This window comes from Hyaena hyaena, unplaced genomic scaffold (genome assembly GCF_003009895.1).
Source record: "Hyaena hyaena isolate Hyena2069 unplaced genomic scaffold, ASM300989v1 scaffold_953, whole genome shotgun sequence".
NCBI classification, from domain to species: Eukaryota; Metazoa; Chordata; class Mammalia; order Carnivora; family Hyaenidae; genus Hyaena; species Hyaena hyaena.
The window spans coordinates 179,052-197,479 of record NW_024081585.1 but is presented as its reverse complement, the minus strand read 5'-3'; the positions used below and the strand labels follow the sequence as shown (position 1 = coordinate 197,479).

At 42.8% G+C, this 18,428-nt stretch overlaps 1 protein-coding gene across 3 annotated transcripts in view; it reads left to right on the top strand.

Moving 5' to 3' along the window:
* MPPED2 (metallophosphoesterase domain containing 2) overlaps positions 1–18,428 on the top strand; it is a 170,764-nt gene that overhangs the window by 147,920 nt on the left and 4,416 nt on the right. For all 3 annotated transcript variants that reach the window (XM_039221149.1, XM_039221150.1, XM_039221151.1), the window contains one exon: positions 14,771–14,886. In XM_039221149.1, the coding sequence (XP_039077080.1) occupies positions 14,771–14,886 (116 nt within the window). The remainder of the gene's footprint in view (positions 1–14,770; positions 14,887–18,428) is intronic.

Here is an 18,428-nt window from a genome sequence, read left to right as displayed (position 1 = left end):
ATGTTTCTTTTTCAAGATTTCTTGAATTCATCAGCAACTCTTTAAGAAACAGTGGAACAATTGACCTGGTTTTGTTTTTGTCTAATGAGAGGTCACCTGGAAATTGGTAAATTGTGCTTAATATTCTGACTGAGGAGTTTGGACCCGAATGAATAGCGTGCTTGGGGTAAAATGTGAAATTTTAAATGAGAAAGTACAGTCTGACTTCTAATGCTGGTGAGAGAAAGACAGCAGACCTAAATAATTCTCTGGTTAACTTATTTCACTGTCACATTATATAGAACATTTATAATTTCATCATCCTTCAAGGCATTAAAAAGAAAAAGAAGAAGAAAACTTAGTTGAGTAAATTCAATGGCTATAAATGATTCTAGAAACTGAAAGTAAGTGAACCAGTTCAATTCGAATGAAGTGTTGGGAATAAATGGGTTCCACCCTCTACTTTATCTTCCTGATCAATTATTTCATGCTATTCCTGTAATCTTAACGATAATACTAAAAATCAACATTTATGTAATGCTTATTATGAACAAAAGCACCAGCTTAGAAGTTCACACGGATTATTGCACTTAATTTTCTCAACAATGTATCGATAAGACAGATACTTTAATTATCTCCATTTTACGGATGAGCAAACTGAGACTGAGGGAGATGCAGTGGGAGGTGTTAGCACCTACTACGACACAGGTCAGACCACAGAGCCACGCTGGCAAGGGCTGCCCGCTTCTTCTTTGAGCCAGCAGCACATACCCACTCAGTGCCAGAGGCACCGTGGAGCCAAATACTGATCTCCATTCTGTGTTTTCGTGGTAGAAACCCAAGAAAGCTTGGGACTCCAAGAAAAACCCCATACCACCCTTCACCAGAAGAACAGCTTTCTTGTTTTTCTTCACATTTTCCCCAGTCATTGCTCACCCTAGGAAAGCTTAGGTGTGGCCTCTTTCAGATGGCCATTTCACCTGGTATTTCCCTTTGCAGACACCTTGGTCTGTTTACCTGGCTCTCCCCCATCCCCTATTATCTCTAATTCCAGTCTTCCCTGAACACAGAATCTGGGGTGTGGTAACAGTTCAGCAAATGTACAATGAGTTGAATGAAAGAACATGCTTACGTGCAGATTTTACATGGATTTAGACATTGAGCACTAACTTTTTCAAGCAATATTATGTCTTTTCTGTTGTTGTTACAAATGAAACTTTAATATTTTCTCCTCTGTTTTCGTATTCTTTTTTTTTCTTTTTCCAGTCCATTTTAAAAATTTTCTTAATTTTATTTAAATCCAAGTTAGCTAATATATGGTATGATGATTTCAGGAGTAGAATTTAGTGATTCACCCCATACATATAACACCCAGTGCTCATCCCACCAAGTGCCCTTCTTAATGCCCCTCACCCATTTAGCCTATCCCCCTCACCCGCACCCTGCCAGCAACCTTCAGTGTGTTCTTTGTATTTAAGGTCTCTATGGTTTACCTCCCTTTCTCTTTTTATCTTATTTTTCCTTCCCTTCCCCATGCTCAGCTAAGCAGTATTATGTTTTAAGAATTTTCTGTGTTGCTACTGAGTCTTGGTAATGAGCCCTTGCACAATATACATTTTACTAGATATTCCAATGATGGTAATTGTCTTAACCATTCCTGTTTTTATGCAGAGATGAGGATATACTTGTTAACAATATTTTGGGCTTATAAATAACACTGCAGTGAACAACTTTGTGCATGGCATTTTTACTTACTTTTGGATACTTTCATTAAAGTATAATCCCTAAACAGGGATTTCTGAATCATAGTACATATACTTCTGTGCCCTGTGACCATGTTGTGCAATATAAATTTAACATGACCTGAATATGTATTTTAAACGTGCCTCATTAAAAAGTGAAAAAAGATAAAATTCATTTAACAATATATTTAATGCAACCCAATGTATCCAAAATATTTAAGCATGTAATCAGTAGAAAAATTAAGACATTACATTGGTTTTTTTCGTTGAGCTTTCCAAAATACAGCATGTGTTTCACACTTATAGTATATTTCAAGTGGGACTAGCGACATTTCGAGGGCTCAGTAGCCACTTAATAACTATTGTATTTGGCAGCACAGGCCTATGAAACCCATTATCCAGTATTTTTAAATGAGGTTGTTTTTTTTTTTTTAAATCAACTCAGGCCTTAACCTTTCTTGCCCCATTTAACCTTCAGTCACACATTATTTGATCACTTCCTTGGAAAAATTGCTTTTTCCATTATTATGAATATTTTTTTGACATCTGTTATGTTTCAGGAATCATGCTAGATCTTGGGCAGGACTCACAATCCATTGAGGAAGGTAGACATCCCCATAACATGACCTTGACTCCAATGCTTATTGGAATGAGGTGGGAAATAAGTTCAAATGCACACATGCATACACACAAGCCAGTAATAATGCCGAGTACAATATAGCCCACAAATGACAATTAAAGCATGGAGGGGATCCGGGAAAGCTTTTTGGAGGAATATAGGACTTGAGCCCTTAGGGCTCAGTGGAATTTTAATGGGCAGAGAGAAGGGGGAACAGTTTTGCCAGTGACTATCTCATTATCCCAACCAGATGGCAGGTTGGGATGGTCTCGCGTTGCATTTAGATATCTCTGGAGCACCTTGCCAAGGCCTTGCAGCCGAAGGTGCTCAATAATGTTTGCTGAACCCAATTAATAATATATGGTTGGCTGGCATGGCGAGGGAGACACCAGGGTCTGTCTGCTTGCTTTAACCTCTGAATTGAAGGGGCAGCTTCAGCATCTCACTCATTCCTGATTGTGTGTCCTGCCAGTTTACACTCAGCATTTCCTGACTGTACTAAATTGGTCTGGACTGAAGCTAGTTGTTTAGAGCCAAGATGGTAGATCAGTGGGGGCCAACATTTTAACTTACATCTGACCTCCTTGTCACTTATTCTGGCTCCTCTGAGCATTTCAAACAGCACAAAGTGGCCACACAGACAGCCAGTGACATGGGAATTAGAAGGCACTTTCCCTTCAGGTGCAACGAGCTTATATGGGCTTTTGTTTGACAGCCTTGCAAAGTTCATAAGAATTGTTATCCCTGTGGCACCGTTAAGGGAACAGGAGATCAGAGAGGTTACTTGCCCAAGGTTATATGGCAAGCAAGTTGGAAGACCCAGAGCTGGAATTCATGTCCTCTGACTCTTAACTCATTGCCTTTGCATTATCCAAAGCTGGCTCCCCTGTACCTAAATGCTAGCACTCGCTGCTTTCAAAGGGATCACTCAGTTCTTTGCTATTTACATTCTAAATCTGAGCAACAGAGAGAAGGTACACTTTGTGTTGATAGGAAGAAGATAAACTAGGGAACAAAGAGCAAGGCATTGATGATACTAATATTTATAGTGATATTAACATGCTGATGACGACAGGAGCTAATAGTTAATGCTTAATATAGGACGAACATTCTGCCAAATGCATTACGTATATTATCGCATCTAATCCTCACAATAAACCTATGTGGTTGGTGTTATTGTCTCCACTTTATAGATGAGAAAACTGAGATCAGATGGAAGAATTTGCCCAAGGTCACATTCTTAAGCAGAAGGCAGTCAGAATGTGAACCCAGACCTGTCTAATGTTTAACCCTTTGCATGACAAAGTTCGTGCCAACTCAGCTGCAGGTGACCATGGGCAAGTCCCTAAAATTCTGTATACTGTTTTCTCTAAACCTCATACCTTGCTCACCACTTGGGGTTATTGTGAACGAAGAAATGTGAGACGATTTGTAGTAAGTATGTGCAGATAATATAACGTTATCTACATTTAAAACTGAAATTCCTCAGTAAAATGAAAAGCGTACCACCACCAACAGAGTGATGCTTGACATATAGCATTTGCTATATGTCATATATTGAACATATATTGAACTACTTGAATGAAGGCAAGACTTCTGTTGCTAAAAGAGCCTTCTCTGTTGCGGGAGAGGGGAGAGAACGAAGGCAAGCCCTGTCAGCTTCCTGAGCAAAAGTGCCCCAAATCCTCTACCCACTGGGGGAACTGCCTTGCAGTTAGAGTAGAGTCCATGTAAACTATGGTTCTGTCTACTCATATTCAGCTTGCTTTGGCTGTATGAAGATTTTACACCAAATAATGATTTCTTTCCAAACAATATTAATCAGCATAGAAAAAGGAGAAAACGGTAGACAAATAGAGGGAAAAACCTCATCACTAATCCTCCTCCCGCCCCCCAAATAACCATTTAGTATGTTGGTCTGTCTTTTTTCTAAGCATGTTCTGCATGCTTGAACTCATACAGATATGTGAATGAATACTTTGCTTTTTCATTGACCATCAAGGTATACACACTTTTTCATGAAGTTACAGATTTCACGAACAGTCACTCTTTACTCAGTTAACAAACACTAAAGCATCTGCTTTGTGGCAGGTGCTTAGAGGTGCGGTGTGAAGTCACAGAGCTTCCGGTCTTCCTGGTTACATCGTATTAATAGAGACAGTGTTTTATTGTCCCCTTATTACTTGTTCTTTTAGGATATATTTTTCAGGTGGCATGCTTTCTCGCCAGTGTGGTACTCCCTAGCTATATCCCCGTGGTGCCCCCAAAATATGAAATAGTATAAAAGGAAACCAGCATTATTAACATAAATGTGTGACAACCCACACCCACATAGACACATTCTCAAATAAACTAAACGCAATAAAATCTCTTGTTGGAGGCAGACATCTCATCAGGCCATCCCATCTATTAACATCAGTTCCTAAGAGTTCGCTATGTAACAAAACAAAATCTAGCTAATCCTGGACCCACTTTTCCTCTTTCTCTTACTCTTTTGGGAAATCTGAGTTAGGAAAGCCCTCCACCTGCTAGGTTTCTGTGACATGTCTGCAGGGTAGAAGAGGGGGGAGGAAGGTACAGATGCTCTCTGCCAAGTTGCCGGAGTACTTGGCCATCTTCCTGGACCCTCCCATCCTGTTCATCCTATGCTTTGGAACCAGCCACGCATGTGACACACGTTGCCCTCACAGGCAGCCTTTATTAGGATGTGGTCTTGTGTTTTGTGGCCCTAGCTTCAGCTGCCCAGCCTTATGAAGGAGTGTGCAGGAAGAAATGGAAAGAAACCTTGCCCCAAAAGTCTTCCTGCCAAGTATGCTCCTGGTCACCTCGTGGCCTGGGGGGCAGTCTTCACTTGAAATCACTGAATTAATTCTCAGATAATTCTGATGTTCCCCAAGTTCCTCTGAAATTAAGTTACTTAGAAATAAAGGCCAGGGGTGTCTGGGTGGTTCAGTCGTTAAGCGTCCGACTTTGGCACAGGTCATGGTCTCACAGTTTGTGAGTTGGAGCCCCATGTTGGATGACTGGGCTCTGTGCTGACAGGTCAGAGCCTGGAGCCTGCTTCAGATTCTTCGTCTCCCTCTCTCTGCCCCTCCCCAGTCACAAAAATAAATAAACATTAAAAAAAGAAAAGATTTAAAAAAAGAAAAAGAAATGAAGGCCAGAGTTTAAAGACTTCTGTCCAGGGCAACTTTACCTGTGAAAATGGTGAACTGTGGCTTTGTCCTCGGAACTGTATTCAACTTTTTGTTCCCAGCACCTACCTTGCCAGACCCTAGCTCACAATAGGCATCCAGGTTATGTTTGTTGAATGAATAAATGCCCCAGAAGTACCATACTGAGCCCATCCTTGCTGGGCTTCCAACTCGGTAACTGCACACTTCACAAAGAAAGAAGACTCCATGTCTCTCTAAGGCCAAGCTTAGTGCCTGGCCACATCCTAGACTTTCAGAAACCTTGGATGAAGAAAATGGATGCAGTAAAGCCATACGGTGGGGTAGTATTGAGCCATAAAGAAGAGTGGGTTTCTGACAAATGCTATGACATGGATGAACCCTGAACACACCTGTGCTAAGGGAAGCAAGCCAGACCCAAAAGGACAAATGTGGTACGATTCTACTTACATGAGACACCTGCAGTCATCATATTGATAGAGATAAACATTGGACCAGTGCTGGATGAGGGTCTGCAGGGAGGGTGGGGAGAGGGAGCTGTCCTTTCATGGGTATGGGGCTTCTACTTGGGAGGATGGAAAAGTTCTGGAGATGGAAAGTGGTGATGGTTGGCCACAACACTATAAATGTATTTAATGCCACTGAATTATACACTTTAAAAAATGGTTAAGATGGGGGCCCCTGGGTGGCTCAGTCAGTTAAGCGTCTGGTTTCGACTCCAGTCATGATCTCAAGGTTCACGGGTTCAAGCCCCTCATCAGGCTCTTCTATGTTCCCTCCCTCTCTTCCCTTCTGCTCATTCTCTCTCTCTCTCTCTCTCTCTCTCTCTCTCTATCTCTATCTCTCAAAAATAAATAAACATTAAAAAATTTTAATGGTTAAATGGCCAGTTTTATGTTACATATAGTTTACTACAATTTTAAAAATTGCCAAAAAAAAAAAAAAAACCCAGAGGAATGCTGCTTTTCTTTTTCTATTCCTCTCCATCCACTGACCCCTTTTTCTTTTAAACCTAGACAGTGGTGCTGGTATCCTTCTTCGAGAAATTCTCCATGCTGGGGGTTAAAGATCAACGCAGGGCCCATTCTCTGGTCCGGGCACTAGATTTTCTCAGACGCAAAACAAAATGCTATTTCTGGATGCACCTGGCCATGTCCCAATCTGCTTGACCTGCCCGCCAAGAGAGAAGTCCCACATGGCTTCCCCCCCTGCCCTGTCAGGCTCTTTGCACGATTGATGAGCATAGTCTCCTGCACAGCCCAATGGGAAGGCAACAGACACTGTAATGTTATTTTTAATAATTCAAGGCACACCACACTCAAAAACAGGTCATAGTGGGTTTTGTTTTCTTGGTTCCTAAAGGAAACTCCACTTACACCATCTCCTTTCCAGCAGGGGAAAGGACAAGAGGTAGCAGAGGCTTCATTCAGACACCGTTCCTTGTTAGTTACAGAAAAGGGACATAGTTGGCATGTTTGTAAAGACCGCGGCGTGCCCTGCCTTGGTTTACGAAGCCTCTGCTGGTAGCTCGTGGGCCTCAGGTGACCACCTTAGGTATGATTTGTTCCTGTCCTGTCCACAGCACACGGACGGCATTCATTCACTCAGGCCTGCCCCTTTATCAAAACGGGACCTGTTTTCATCCCCAGGACTTCATAATGAAAAAGTGCATTACAAAGTTATAGGGAAGAGATGGGACGAGACAGGTGGTGTGAGAGAGGGGCCGTCACTGCCCTTTGGAGGCAGCTGAGCCTGTGGTTTGGGCCAGGCAGGCTTCCCAGGCAGCTGCACAAGGCTGTAAATCTTGCCCTGAGGTGACGCGGTCCCTCTCTCTCCTAACCATGTCAATTGGTGCATATGTCTCTTTGCTGCACGAGGTGTGAAGTTCCTTCGTGGGCTAATGCAAAGCATTTTTTTAATTGCACGGAAGAGTGACTTCCAGGCTGCCAAGTGGAGGGACTTGGGGGAGAAGGCTGGCTTTGTAACAGACTCCAGAGCTAAGAAGAGAAAAGGAGGCAAGGAAGGGATTGGGGCAGGTGTCTGCCTTTCATCTGGATATTCGGGATGACACATCTGGTGCTGGCGAAACTGCTATTTCTAACTGACGGGAATCTTTGCAGTCAAGGGAGGGCTGAGCTGTCAGGTGAGCTAGAGATCAAGAATTATCATGACAGCTTCATGGCACGTGAAAGGGGCTGTGAAGTGCAGTGTGATTTTAACCAGCGGTGGTTAAATTAGCTTCTGTTGGACCTGGTGTGATGTGCCGTCGGAGAGGGGCCGACGGAGGCAGGGAGTGCCAGGAATGAGAGCAGTTGCATTCAGAAAATCAAGTGTAGGTGAAAACCGGCCCTTGGTTTCTGAATTTTGCTTAATGGAGATGCCAGGCTGCAGTGGTGGTGTTAATTAGTAGCTTGTCGATGCCGCCTGTGAACCTGTCCAAGCGCCCTATTATTAATATTCCAAGGACCCAAGGACCCTTCCTTGAACTTCCCCCAATTTAGGATCCTGTCAAAATCTAACCACCTGTACTCGCCAGCTAAGCAGCCTTGACTAACGTTTTGCCCTGTGCTCTCACATTCCACAGGATTGTCTATGCAAGACTGAGCAAGCGAGCGAGTGAGTGAGTGCCTGTTTGAAAAACTTCCACTCAAAAGTGAGCTGAGGAAGTGCCTTTTAATAAGTAATCAGCCCGAGGAAATCAGGCTCTATCTAGCCATCTAGTAATGCTTGCTTATTCACTGGGGACTCTTCAAAAGTCTGGAGCAGGAGGATCTGTTACTTGATGAGCCGAAGCTTGGGAGATTCTAGAAAGAAAACGTAGCATGAGCCACTCTGTGTTTGTGTGCGTGTGTGTGTGTGTACACATACACATATATTGCTAATATAGCTTATATAGAAATTAAAAGCTGCACATTAACACTTTGTGCCAGTACTCTGCCAAAAGGTTTGCATAAATGATCTCACTTTTTCCACATAGGCAGATAATCCACTTCTATTTGAAAGATGAGGAGACTGAGAAGCCAGTAAATGGCAGACTCGGGGCTTGATTGGTCTGTGAGTCCATAACCCATATTCATACCTCCTGCCTCCAAAACAAGAATGGCTAACGTTTTACAAAACCTCCAGGTTCTCCTAGCCCTAAGTGGCACAGCCAGTACCCAAGCTGTGAACCCTTGCACGTTCCCCTTCACACCTTCTAGGCAGAGTCCCAGCGGAGGCCACCGGGCTTCCAAGCCTTAATCTTTGCAGGAGGCACCTAAGAGATGGTTAATCACAATCCCGAGTCTTTTTCATGCAGCCTGCCTGAGACTGTCTGCACCTGGGGGAATTTGGAGACATTGACCAGCAGGTACCAGGGCTGTGAACCTGAGTAGCCCATCTGAGCAGAACAAATGCCAACTTTTCTTTAACAAATCCTGCTTTCCTGGGGCATGCCCAGCCCCCACTGACGTTGGTAGGGGAGTAAACAGCCATTCACCTGTCCCAACATCAGATTTATGGTACAGCAGCTCCCTTCTGCCCACACCACAACTCCGTGTACTGCAAACACAGATGACCGTTGTAGCGATTTCATCTCAACCTGCTTCCATATAGAAAACCTGTTTTGTGTTGACATTGTTTGGAACAAATTCTGCCTATGTTAACTCCCTTAGCGCCTGCCCCTGGACTTTCAGCCCGGAGAAGCCAAGTGGCCTTAATTGTGAGAGCAAGAGGGAGGGAGCCCTGAAAGCACCCACAGCTTCCATCCATCTACATCTTTGGTCCAATGGCTTCAGGCAGCTGTAGTGCTCCCCTTCCTTCCAGAGTTTTCTAATCCCTCTCTATAAGGGGATGGGTTACGGGTTCTGATTGGCCCACTGGCAATAGGGCGCTTTGTGGGACATTTTCTTACAAGTTGGTTCCCATGTGGTATTTGTTAGTCACAGCTAATTATTAAGTCCTTGGCTGAGGCAATAGACATTGTTCCCCTGGATTCCTCCCTCCTCCTTTCCCCCCTCACCCCCCATGGCTACAGAACAAAACCCATTGTGGGGCTCGGGAGGTCGACTGTGCACATATTTTCCAGTGAACCCCTGATGGGCTCACTGCTGGGGTTTCGTGTTTCAGGTTGAAACTCAACTGGATAAAGCATTATTCATCGATGCTGACACATTTGGTCTCTGCTCTGTGCCGTTACTTCTTCCACACTGGACTCGATCCCTTACAGGCAATTTAGGTAATTCATTGAGAGCAATTCATAGCATTTACTTAAAGCATTGATAGTCTGCACAGATTTATGGAATGTTAGGATTTCTTGATCATAGAAGGACCATCAAATGCTGGATTTTACCATTTTACCAGCTTTGCTCAGAAGTGTAGGTCAGAAAGGAGGAGCCAACTGAGTGAGTAAGCAAGTTCAGAGCCCCTTCTTCCCTGCCCTTCAGCAAGACCACCCCTGCATGTACCTGCTTTGGGTGTGGGGCTTCTGCATAAGATTTCTGCAACCTACAAGCAATCCTGAAATCCAGTAATCAAATCCATGCACTCATTCATTTTTCAGATGAGGAAAGGAGCCCAATGAGGGGCTTTCTCTTACCACAGGGTCACTCGAGTTTGTAAATTCATTCCAGAATGAGAATTAGCACACAGGTCTCTTCTGTATATGCCCCATTTGTTTCGCCTTTCTGGGATAATTCTGGAACCCATCACTGGGCTGCTTTTTCCCATTGCCTGGCCACTGTCATGTGGAAAAGGCCTTATCAGGAGGATCTAAAGGAACAGAAAACATCCCAGAAAAGCCATAATAACATCTTTGAAGTCACACTGCATTTTTACTAAGAGCCACTTCAATCACACAATATCATGGCACTGGCTGAAGTTGTACAGTGCTCACCCTAAGAGACTGAATGGAGCAGCCCTGTTTTAACTTTACAAGTGTCAGAGCCAAAACCAAAATTGGGCTGGGAGGTTTTAGTTTAGCGCCATGCAAGGGAAAAACAGAGGATTTGGAGCCTGCAGATCCGGGTTTGAATCTGCATTCCACCACTTCCCAATCCTGGGACTATTAACAAGTTACTTGATATCACTGATCTTCAGCCTTTTTGTCTAAAAATAGAGCTGGCAGTACTCAAGGACTGTTAATAATAATTCAAGGATTGTTATGAGGAATTAATATTACAGTCTATGTAAAACCTCCATGTAAAGCATGTCAGAGACTTGGTAAATGTTCCTTTTCTTATAATTTAAGTTCTGTCTCAGAGTCTAATACACGTACATACAGGTCTGAGTCAAAATAAATGCCAGCTATTTTTTAAAGTTTAGCCTTAACTTGGAAACTTCTGGATTTTGTCACAAGCTTAACATTAAAATGTATATTAACATGAAATTTGGGGTATTTATAGACTATGGGCTTGTCTCACTCTTTTGCAAAGCACTTATAAAATGGAGCACTTCCTGGGGGGAACAGGGCTATAGGTTTCCCAAGAAGACTCTGTGACAGAAACTTAGAGACACTGAAAAATAAAGTCTTGTTCCTCTGACGCTGGAAGCCCTTGAGATGACCTGGGGGTCCAGAGGCTGGCTGCCCTCAGACAGACTCTGGCAGCGAAATCAGAGCCCCTCCTTGTACCAACTACTTGGGTGTGCTTGGGACTTTTTCAAGCCTTCTTCATTTGCCATTCAGACAGGAACCATAGGCCCAGAAGCTTGTTTTCAAAATCTAGGAAAACAGATGTTTTTGTTTATTTTTCTCTCCCTCATGCCAAAATGCTCACTGCGTTTTCACTGGGTTCTGAAGTTGCCTTTTTTTTTTTTAAAGACAAATCTTGGGAAAGGGTCATTGTAAAATGAAGGGAAAGAATGGGCATTTCAGCTCTATTTCAGCCTCTGATGAAAATGCTTAAGAACCTGAAGACAGGAGGTCCAGAAGACAAATGTAAGCAGGATTGAGCAGTTGAGCCCTGAAAGGGTCCACGTGCCACTTCCCTCAGGCCTGGTGCCTCCCCAGCAGCCTGGGATAAGAAAGCCAGCACTTCCTAATCCTCCAAAGAAACCAAAAGCATAGCATCTAGCTGAGCTATAAGGCAGTGAGGCTGTAAAGGGCTGTGTTGATTTATTTTTAAGCTTATTTATTTATTTATTTATTTTGAGAGAGAGAGAGAGAGAGCAGGGGAGGAGCAGAGAGAGAGGAAGAGAGACTCCCAAACAGGCTCTGCATTGTCAGCTCAGAGCCCGATGCCAGGCTCAAACCCACAAACCATGAGATCATGATCGAAGACAAAATTAAGGTTCAGATGCTTAATAGACTGGTTCAGGGCTGTGTTGATTGAACAGGTGCTGTGCTCTAGGTGAGGCTCAGTGCCAGTTACAGGTCCTGATGTTTATAGCCAGCTCAGATATTTTAGGTACTATATTAATTTCCTATTTGCTGCTGTAACAAATTATGGCAAGTTTAGTGACTTACAACAGCACCTGTTGGTCAGAAGTCTGACATGGGTTTCACTAGGCTAAAATCCAGATGTCAGCAGGACAGTGTCTTTTCCAGGAGTTCTGTGGGAGAATTCTTTTTCTCTCTTTACCTTGTCCAGTTTCCGGAGGCTGCCCACATCCCCTGGCTTGTGTTGTTCCTCCTTCATATCCAAAGCCAGCAACAGCAGGTTGAGTCCTTCTTAGGTTACATCACTCAGTTCTTCTCTTCAGCCTCCCTTCTCTGCTTTTGGCAACCCATGTGATTATATCAGGCCCCCCTAGATAATCCAGGCTCATCTTCCTATTTTAAGGTCAGCTGATTACCTCCTGAACTCCATCAGCATCCTTAATTCCCCTTTTCCATGCAAAGTAATATATTCACAGGTTCCAGGGATCAGGACATGGACATCTTTGGGGTCAGTGTGAGGATAGGAGCAGACAGTGTTGCCTGCAATAAGTACATAGGTCATTTTTACAATAAATACAATAATTTTTCAAATGAGGACTCTTTCGGTTGCAGAAACTGAACATAACTCAAGTTAATAAAAAGGAAAATATTTTATTAGCTTATATACTTGAAAGGAAAAAATAGGATGGCTTCAGGCACAGCTGGATCCATATGTCCCACAAGTTCATCAGGGTACTCTTGTTTCTTTGCTTGGCGTGTGTGTGTGTGTGTGTGTGTGTGTGTCTGTGTGTGATTTGATTTGATTCTCAAACGCAGGCTGTCTGCATGGTGGCTAAGACAAAGCTCCCAGGCAATTCCAAGCCTATACGGTTCTCAAGACCCAGGATCCTGGAGAGGATCCCATGACCTCTTTTTAGGGAGTACCAGCAAAAGCCTGAGGATCACTCCCAGCTTGGGTCATATGTGCATCCCTAGACTAGTCACTGGTCAGGGAGATCTTGTAACAGGGATGAGTTGGCCTTAGCAGAGCACATGAACTAAGTGGCAGAGGGAGAGGGTCTCCAAAATAATTCAGACACTATTACCAAAAGAAAGGTGAAAGAGCTGGGCAGGCAAAAACCACTGGTGTCCACTCCACCATCTCATTGCTGGATTTTACAACCAAGTACTTGATTCTATGTTCAGAGCTCATTTGGCTTCAGGTAACAAGACACCAAACTTAAAGAGTATAGAAGAGGTTCACCCAGGGCAAGTAGGAAGTTAGTTCAAGTCTATGGAAGAGGAGGAATTGTGTGGTGGTTAAGAGTATGGGTTTTGGAAACAGATTGTTTGGATTCATAGCCACTTTACTGGTTGTGTTTACTTGTCCTCTCTGTGCCTCAGGTTCCTCATCTGTAAAATAGATTTAGTTATAGTAGCTACCTCCTGAGTTTGTTGTGAAATTTAAGTGTGTTAATGCAGTAAAGCGTTTAGAATAGTGCCTTGACAGAGAGTAAGCCCTCAATAATTAATAGCTTTAAAAGGTATTATTGTTACTATAAGTAAATCCCTGAAGATGGCTTAGGAACTTGGAAAATAGTTATAAGAACCAAGCCAGATACTTTCTTGGTTTCTCTTTTTCTAACTGGGGTCACACAATCTCTTACCTCTGGAACTTTCTTTCAAGCATCTTAGTGAGAACTGAGGTTCTCCCTTGTAAGGCGGATTTTCACATGGTTTTCGGTTGCCCTCCCTTCACTCTGTCCTTGCCTGTACATGCCCACCACCAAATGAATGCTGGATTAGTGTTTCTGAGTTCCAAGTCTTGAGAGAATCTGCTAGTCTGGCACATGAGCGGCTTTAAGTAAGAGAGCACCTCATTTGATTCACTGTGACTGACCAGGTTACCTTGGACACAGGATCACCTCAGTAGGCATGGAAGGGGCAGCTTAAGTTGAAGAGGAAAGTCGAGCTTAGCCAGAAAATTGACCAACTTGTCTTTTACATGTATGTGCTAGCAAGTAGGAGTTTTCCTGCAGAATGGGAGTCAGTTTCAAAAAAATAAAAGTTATATCTATCTAAATGTTTAGGAGTTAGGACAGTACTAGGAACTGCTTTGTTCTGGTGTGATTTAGCCAGTGGTATTTGCAGAGAAAAATTGGTTATTCTTTTATTATAAATGGCAGAGGCATGTTCAGCTCCAGTTAGAGGTGCTCTGATTGAGGACATAACTCCCATTCATTTCTGCATGAAGAATCAGCCTCAGAAATTCATTCCTGAGAGGGTGGACTTCTTACCTTCCCTGTCAGGAGAGTGGATTCCAGTATGAACCTCAAATCTTCCTTTTGAGGACAGGAGGAAAAGGCCACATTTGCTCCTGGTTCCCTGGATCTCCTCTCACCAGTCAGAGCCTGGAATGTTTTTGGCTTTCTCAGTGCAGGATTTCAAACCATCTTCATGTATAGAAGTACATGCTCTGCCTTGTGAGCTCTTCTCCAAGGACTTTCGTCAGAATCCTTCCAGCGAAGCAGTTTCACAGTGATGGGGAGGAAAGGGTACTGATGGAATTTCTTACAGGAGAGGTAGATATGCTTTGGATCCAAGCTCGGCATCTTAGGAAGCATGGAGATTTGGGGGAGAGGACAAAGCATTGTTACGATTTTGATAGAGGTCGGCTGGGAAAAGTCTCCACTGTAAAGACTCTTGTGCCCCTTTCTGGTTGAACAATTCTCAGGCACCACACTTGCTTTCAAATGCCTTGGTTTTGAAGCAGTCAACAGAAAAGCATCCTGCTGCCAGGGCCAGTCATCAAAAAGAGAAAAGAGAGCAATGCAAACCATGGGGGAATGTGCGAGAGAGAAATATTGTAGAGCAGAAACGTGGCTCTGCTGGCCTATTACCATGTGCATTATCTCCCCCAAAGGACCCCGTGGTTTAATGGATGGGGCTTTAACCTGCCCAGAGGTCAGTCTCTGCTGGACAAGTGGAACCTCATCCCTGAGGGCATCGACATACTCATGACACACGGACCTCCTTTAGGTAAGTGAAGCAAAGGTTGTCTTTTTGTCATAATAGATGTCTTTTTCCCCAAGCACAATAAACAATGCTTCAGGGATATAATCATTTTCCTTCAGAAAATAAAAAAGTGAATACAAAAAGAAAAGCCCATGTCTTTAAAGAAACCAATATGATAATTAAACTCAGCAGTTCTGCTAGGCTTACAGGTGTTTTTGAAATTAAATTTTTTTTTTAATTTAGTTGAGTCAGGGAAAATCAAATCAGTATGGAGCACCACAGTCTTTGGAGCTCGATCATTTATTTTAAGAACTGTATTCACTTTGGAGTAAAGGAAGTGGAGAATTGGAGGGAAGGCACAGACATCCCAATCGTAGGGCTTTTGAATGGCAATGAAGTGATGGAAACTTTTGTTTAAAGTAGATTATTTTCCTTTCCCGTGTAATAGTGAGACCTGGGAAATCTTTAAAGTTAAACATTTGAGCTGATTGTATGAGCAAAGAATCCTTTTTTCTTTTTAACAAAAAAGCTAAGGTGTTAAGTAAGGACCTACATTGAAAGTTACTTAAAGATACTCATCCTACAGAATCCTTGAACCGACACCCAGGCTTAGATTGCCGGTGTGCTTCAAAGTTACTTTTAGTTACGCAGATTATGGGCCAGAAGATTATTTTGTGACTTCTATAATTCTCTTTTAATTATTCATGAACTTGTTATCTCCTTGTCTTAGACACAGAACATTTTCAAACAGGACTATCACCTTGATCCCCATCTGTCTGGTATCTATTATGCCAAGACCCTTCCTGTCCAACAAAAGTGTACTCTGGAAATTCAGATGCTCCACTTTCAGTAGGAGAGTGTTTTTTTTTTTAAGTTTTTTAATGTTTTTATTTATTTCTGAGAGGGAAAGACAGACAGACAGCGTGAGCAGGGGAGGATCAGAGAAAGAGGGAGAAACAGAATCTGAAGCAGGCTCCAGGCTCTGAGCTAGCTGTCAGCACAGAGCCCAACACGGGGCTCAAACCCACGAACCGTGAGATCGTGACCTGAGCCGAAGTCAGACGCTTAACCGACTGAGCCACCCAGGCGCCCCGGAGAGTTTTCTTTCTTCCTTTTTTTTTTTTGATTGTGATAAAAAACATGAAATCTAGACACTTAATAAATGTTCAAAAGCATAATGCTAACAAAGTTTGGTTTGGAGAAAGGAAGAAAGCACATACTACAAAATAAATTATTTTCACAGTATTTCCCTGTGGTTTGGGGTTGTGGCCCATATGACTTCCCTCCTCTGCCAACCTGAAAAATAAAAAAATCTAACACACATCCCCTACTGTGAATTTAGTCTTTGTAGATATTGTTTCCTCCAACCCTCTTAGGGCTGTTTTCCATCCCTTCCAAAGGAGGTGCTCTCTCTTTCACTTAGATAACAGAAGGGAGGGCCAAGGCCAGAGTCATGGTGACACATTTTAATGATACAGAGAATCAAGAGAAGGAGAGCCAGTTGTGTTGTAGACAGGGATACTGTCCCGATTTGGACAAGGTCTAGCAGTTCCTGACTTTTTTTGTTTTGTTTTGTTTTGTTTTGTTTTGTTTTATATTTTTATTTATTTCTAGGAGAGAGAGAGAGAGAGACAGCGTGAACAGGGGAGGGTTAGAGAGAGAGGGAGACACAGACTCTGAAATAGGCTCCAGGCTCCAAGCTGGCAGTCAGCACAGAGCCCGACGCGGGGCTCAAACCCACGAACCGCGAGATCATGACCTAAGCAAAAGTCAGACACTTCACCGACTAAGCCACCCAGGCGCCCCTCGTGACGTTTTCAATATTTCAGAGTCGCCATCCTCATCCCTTTTTTCCCCTCGTCAATCCCATCCCACCCCATGTTTTAAAAGATTATACTTCCAACAACATTTATCATCATAATTAATTAATCTCCCTATTTTGCAGCCATTAGAAACTAAATCCTGAATTGCTAGCTAAATACTCTAAACAGCCATGAGTTACCCATTGAGACCCTACAGAGATAGCATCCCAGCCAACTCAATCCTTTCTTTGAGCAGCCTCCTTGGGTGCAGACATGATTCCCCTCAGGCTGTTTATTGTAAACAGGACTTGGATATCCTCAGCACAGAAACCTTTACGTGACTGAAGTGTTATTTGGAATATAACTTTAAACAGAACAGTTGATTCACAGGCTCATCAAGCCATCAATGTTGGTACAGAAGCAAGCAGGGGTAGCCCTAAGTCTGCATTCTAGCCTCCACAGAATTCAGACACCCCAGAAACTTTGAATACTACATTACTTGTAGTAAACATGGAGTAATCCAGAGAGTGGCTGTGCATGTAGCAAAGTAAGTTCTACATCAAGGAGTTCCAAAATAAAAAGTCAGGTGAGGTTTTCATAAGGTAAAGTTGAACCTTAATCAAAGTACATTATTTGGATTCTTGTGAAAATGCTGGATTGGGATGGGGGATGGAGATGGGCCTTGAATTCTTTCCTGTTGAGAAGCCATCTCACCGTGGGACTTTGCTATCATGGTATAAGTAGGATGCCTTCTCAGGTTGATTGTATATGAAATGAGATAGTTTCTCCCTTCAAGGAAAATGCATCCATGATGGAATATGCCAATCACTGTGGATTAAGGTTTTTTTCCCTCTAATGAACATGGTTTTGAAACCTCTGGTTGAATTTTATAGGGCCCCCGTTTTCATCTGATATTCTTTCCAGATTCTCCAGCTACTCCCCACACTCTAGTTAACAGCTCTTTACAGAGATGCTCTGTCTTCATTTCTACAGTTCCCAACAAAGTGGAATAAGCTTATCTGTCCATTTCTGCCCGATCATTTCTAAATAGTAGAAATCACCTGACAGAACTATGGTATGGATTCCCACTGATTACGATTTAGCCGTTAGTTCCCACCCACCTTCTTTACACCCATCCTGCTGAGGCTAATGGGGTCTTTTTGAATATAATTATCCGGATACCTGACTTTTGCTATAATTGATACCAGTTTTTATGGATTTTCCACATTAAGCATAGACATAAGTGGCTTTTGCATTAAAGGTAGTCAGTTAGCCCAAGCTTACTGGATGCCACCACATGGTCACATTGCTGCCTATTTTTAGAGAGGAGACTGGAGGAGGAACTTGCCATTTCCAAGCTTTGGTCATCAAGAACCACCAAGGGTTAAGAATTGATGTACCTAAGGAGAACAAGGTATCTTGTGGCCAGTTCACAGACAGCCCCTACTAGCCTGTCTTTTTTGAGCCATCTTAGAGGTAAACTGCTTTAAAAAAGACGTAATTAAAAAAAAGAGAAAAGTAACTGAATTGAGAAAGAAAGAGATATTACGGGACTGCCGGGAATAAATGTCATTAGGCCCATGAAGATTTGAAACCGGGGCTGCATAAATCAAATCCCTTAAAGAAAGGGAAAAAAAATGTTAATTAACAGGAAGAAAAAAATGGAAACCAAAAAAAAATTTCAAGAACCTAAAGAAGACAAAGTGACAAGTGAAAAGTTCCTTAAAAGCCATTGTGAGCTTTAATGGAGAGGCTAGGATTACA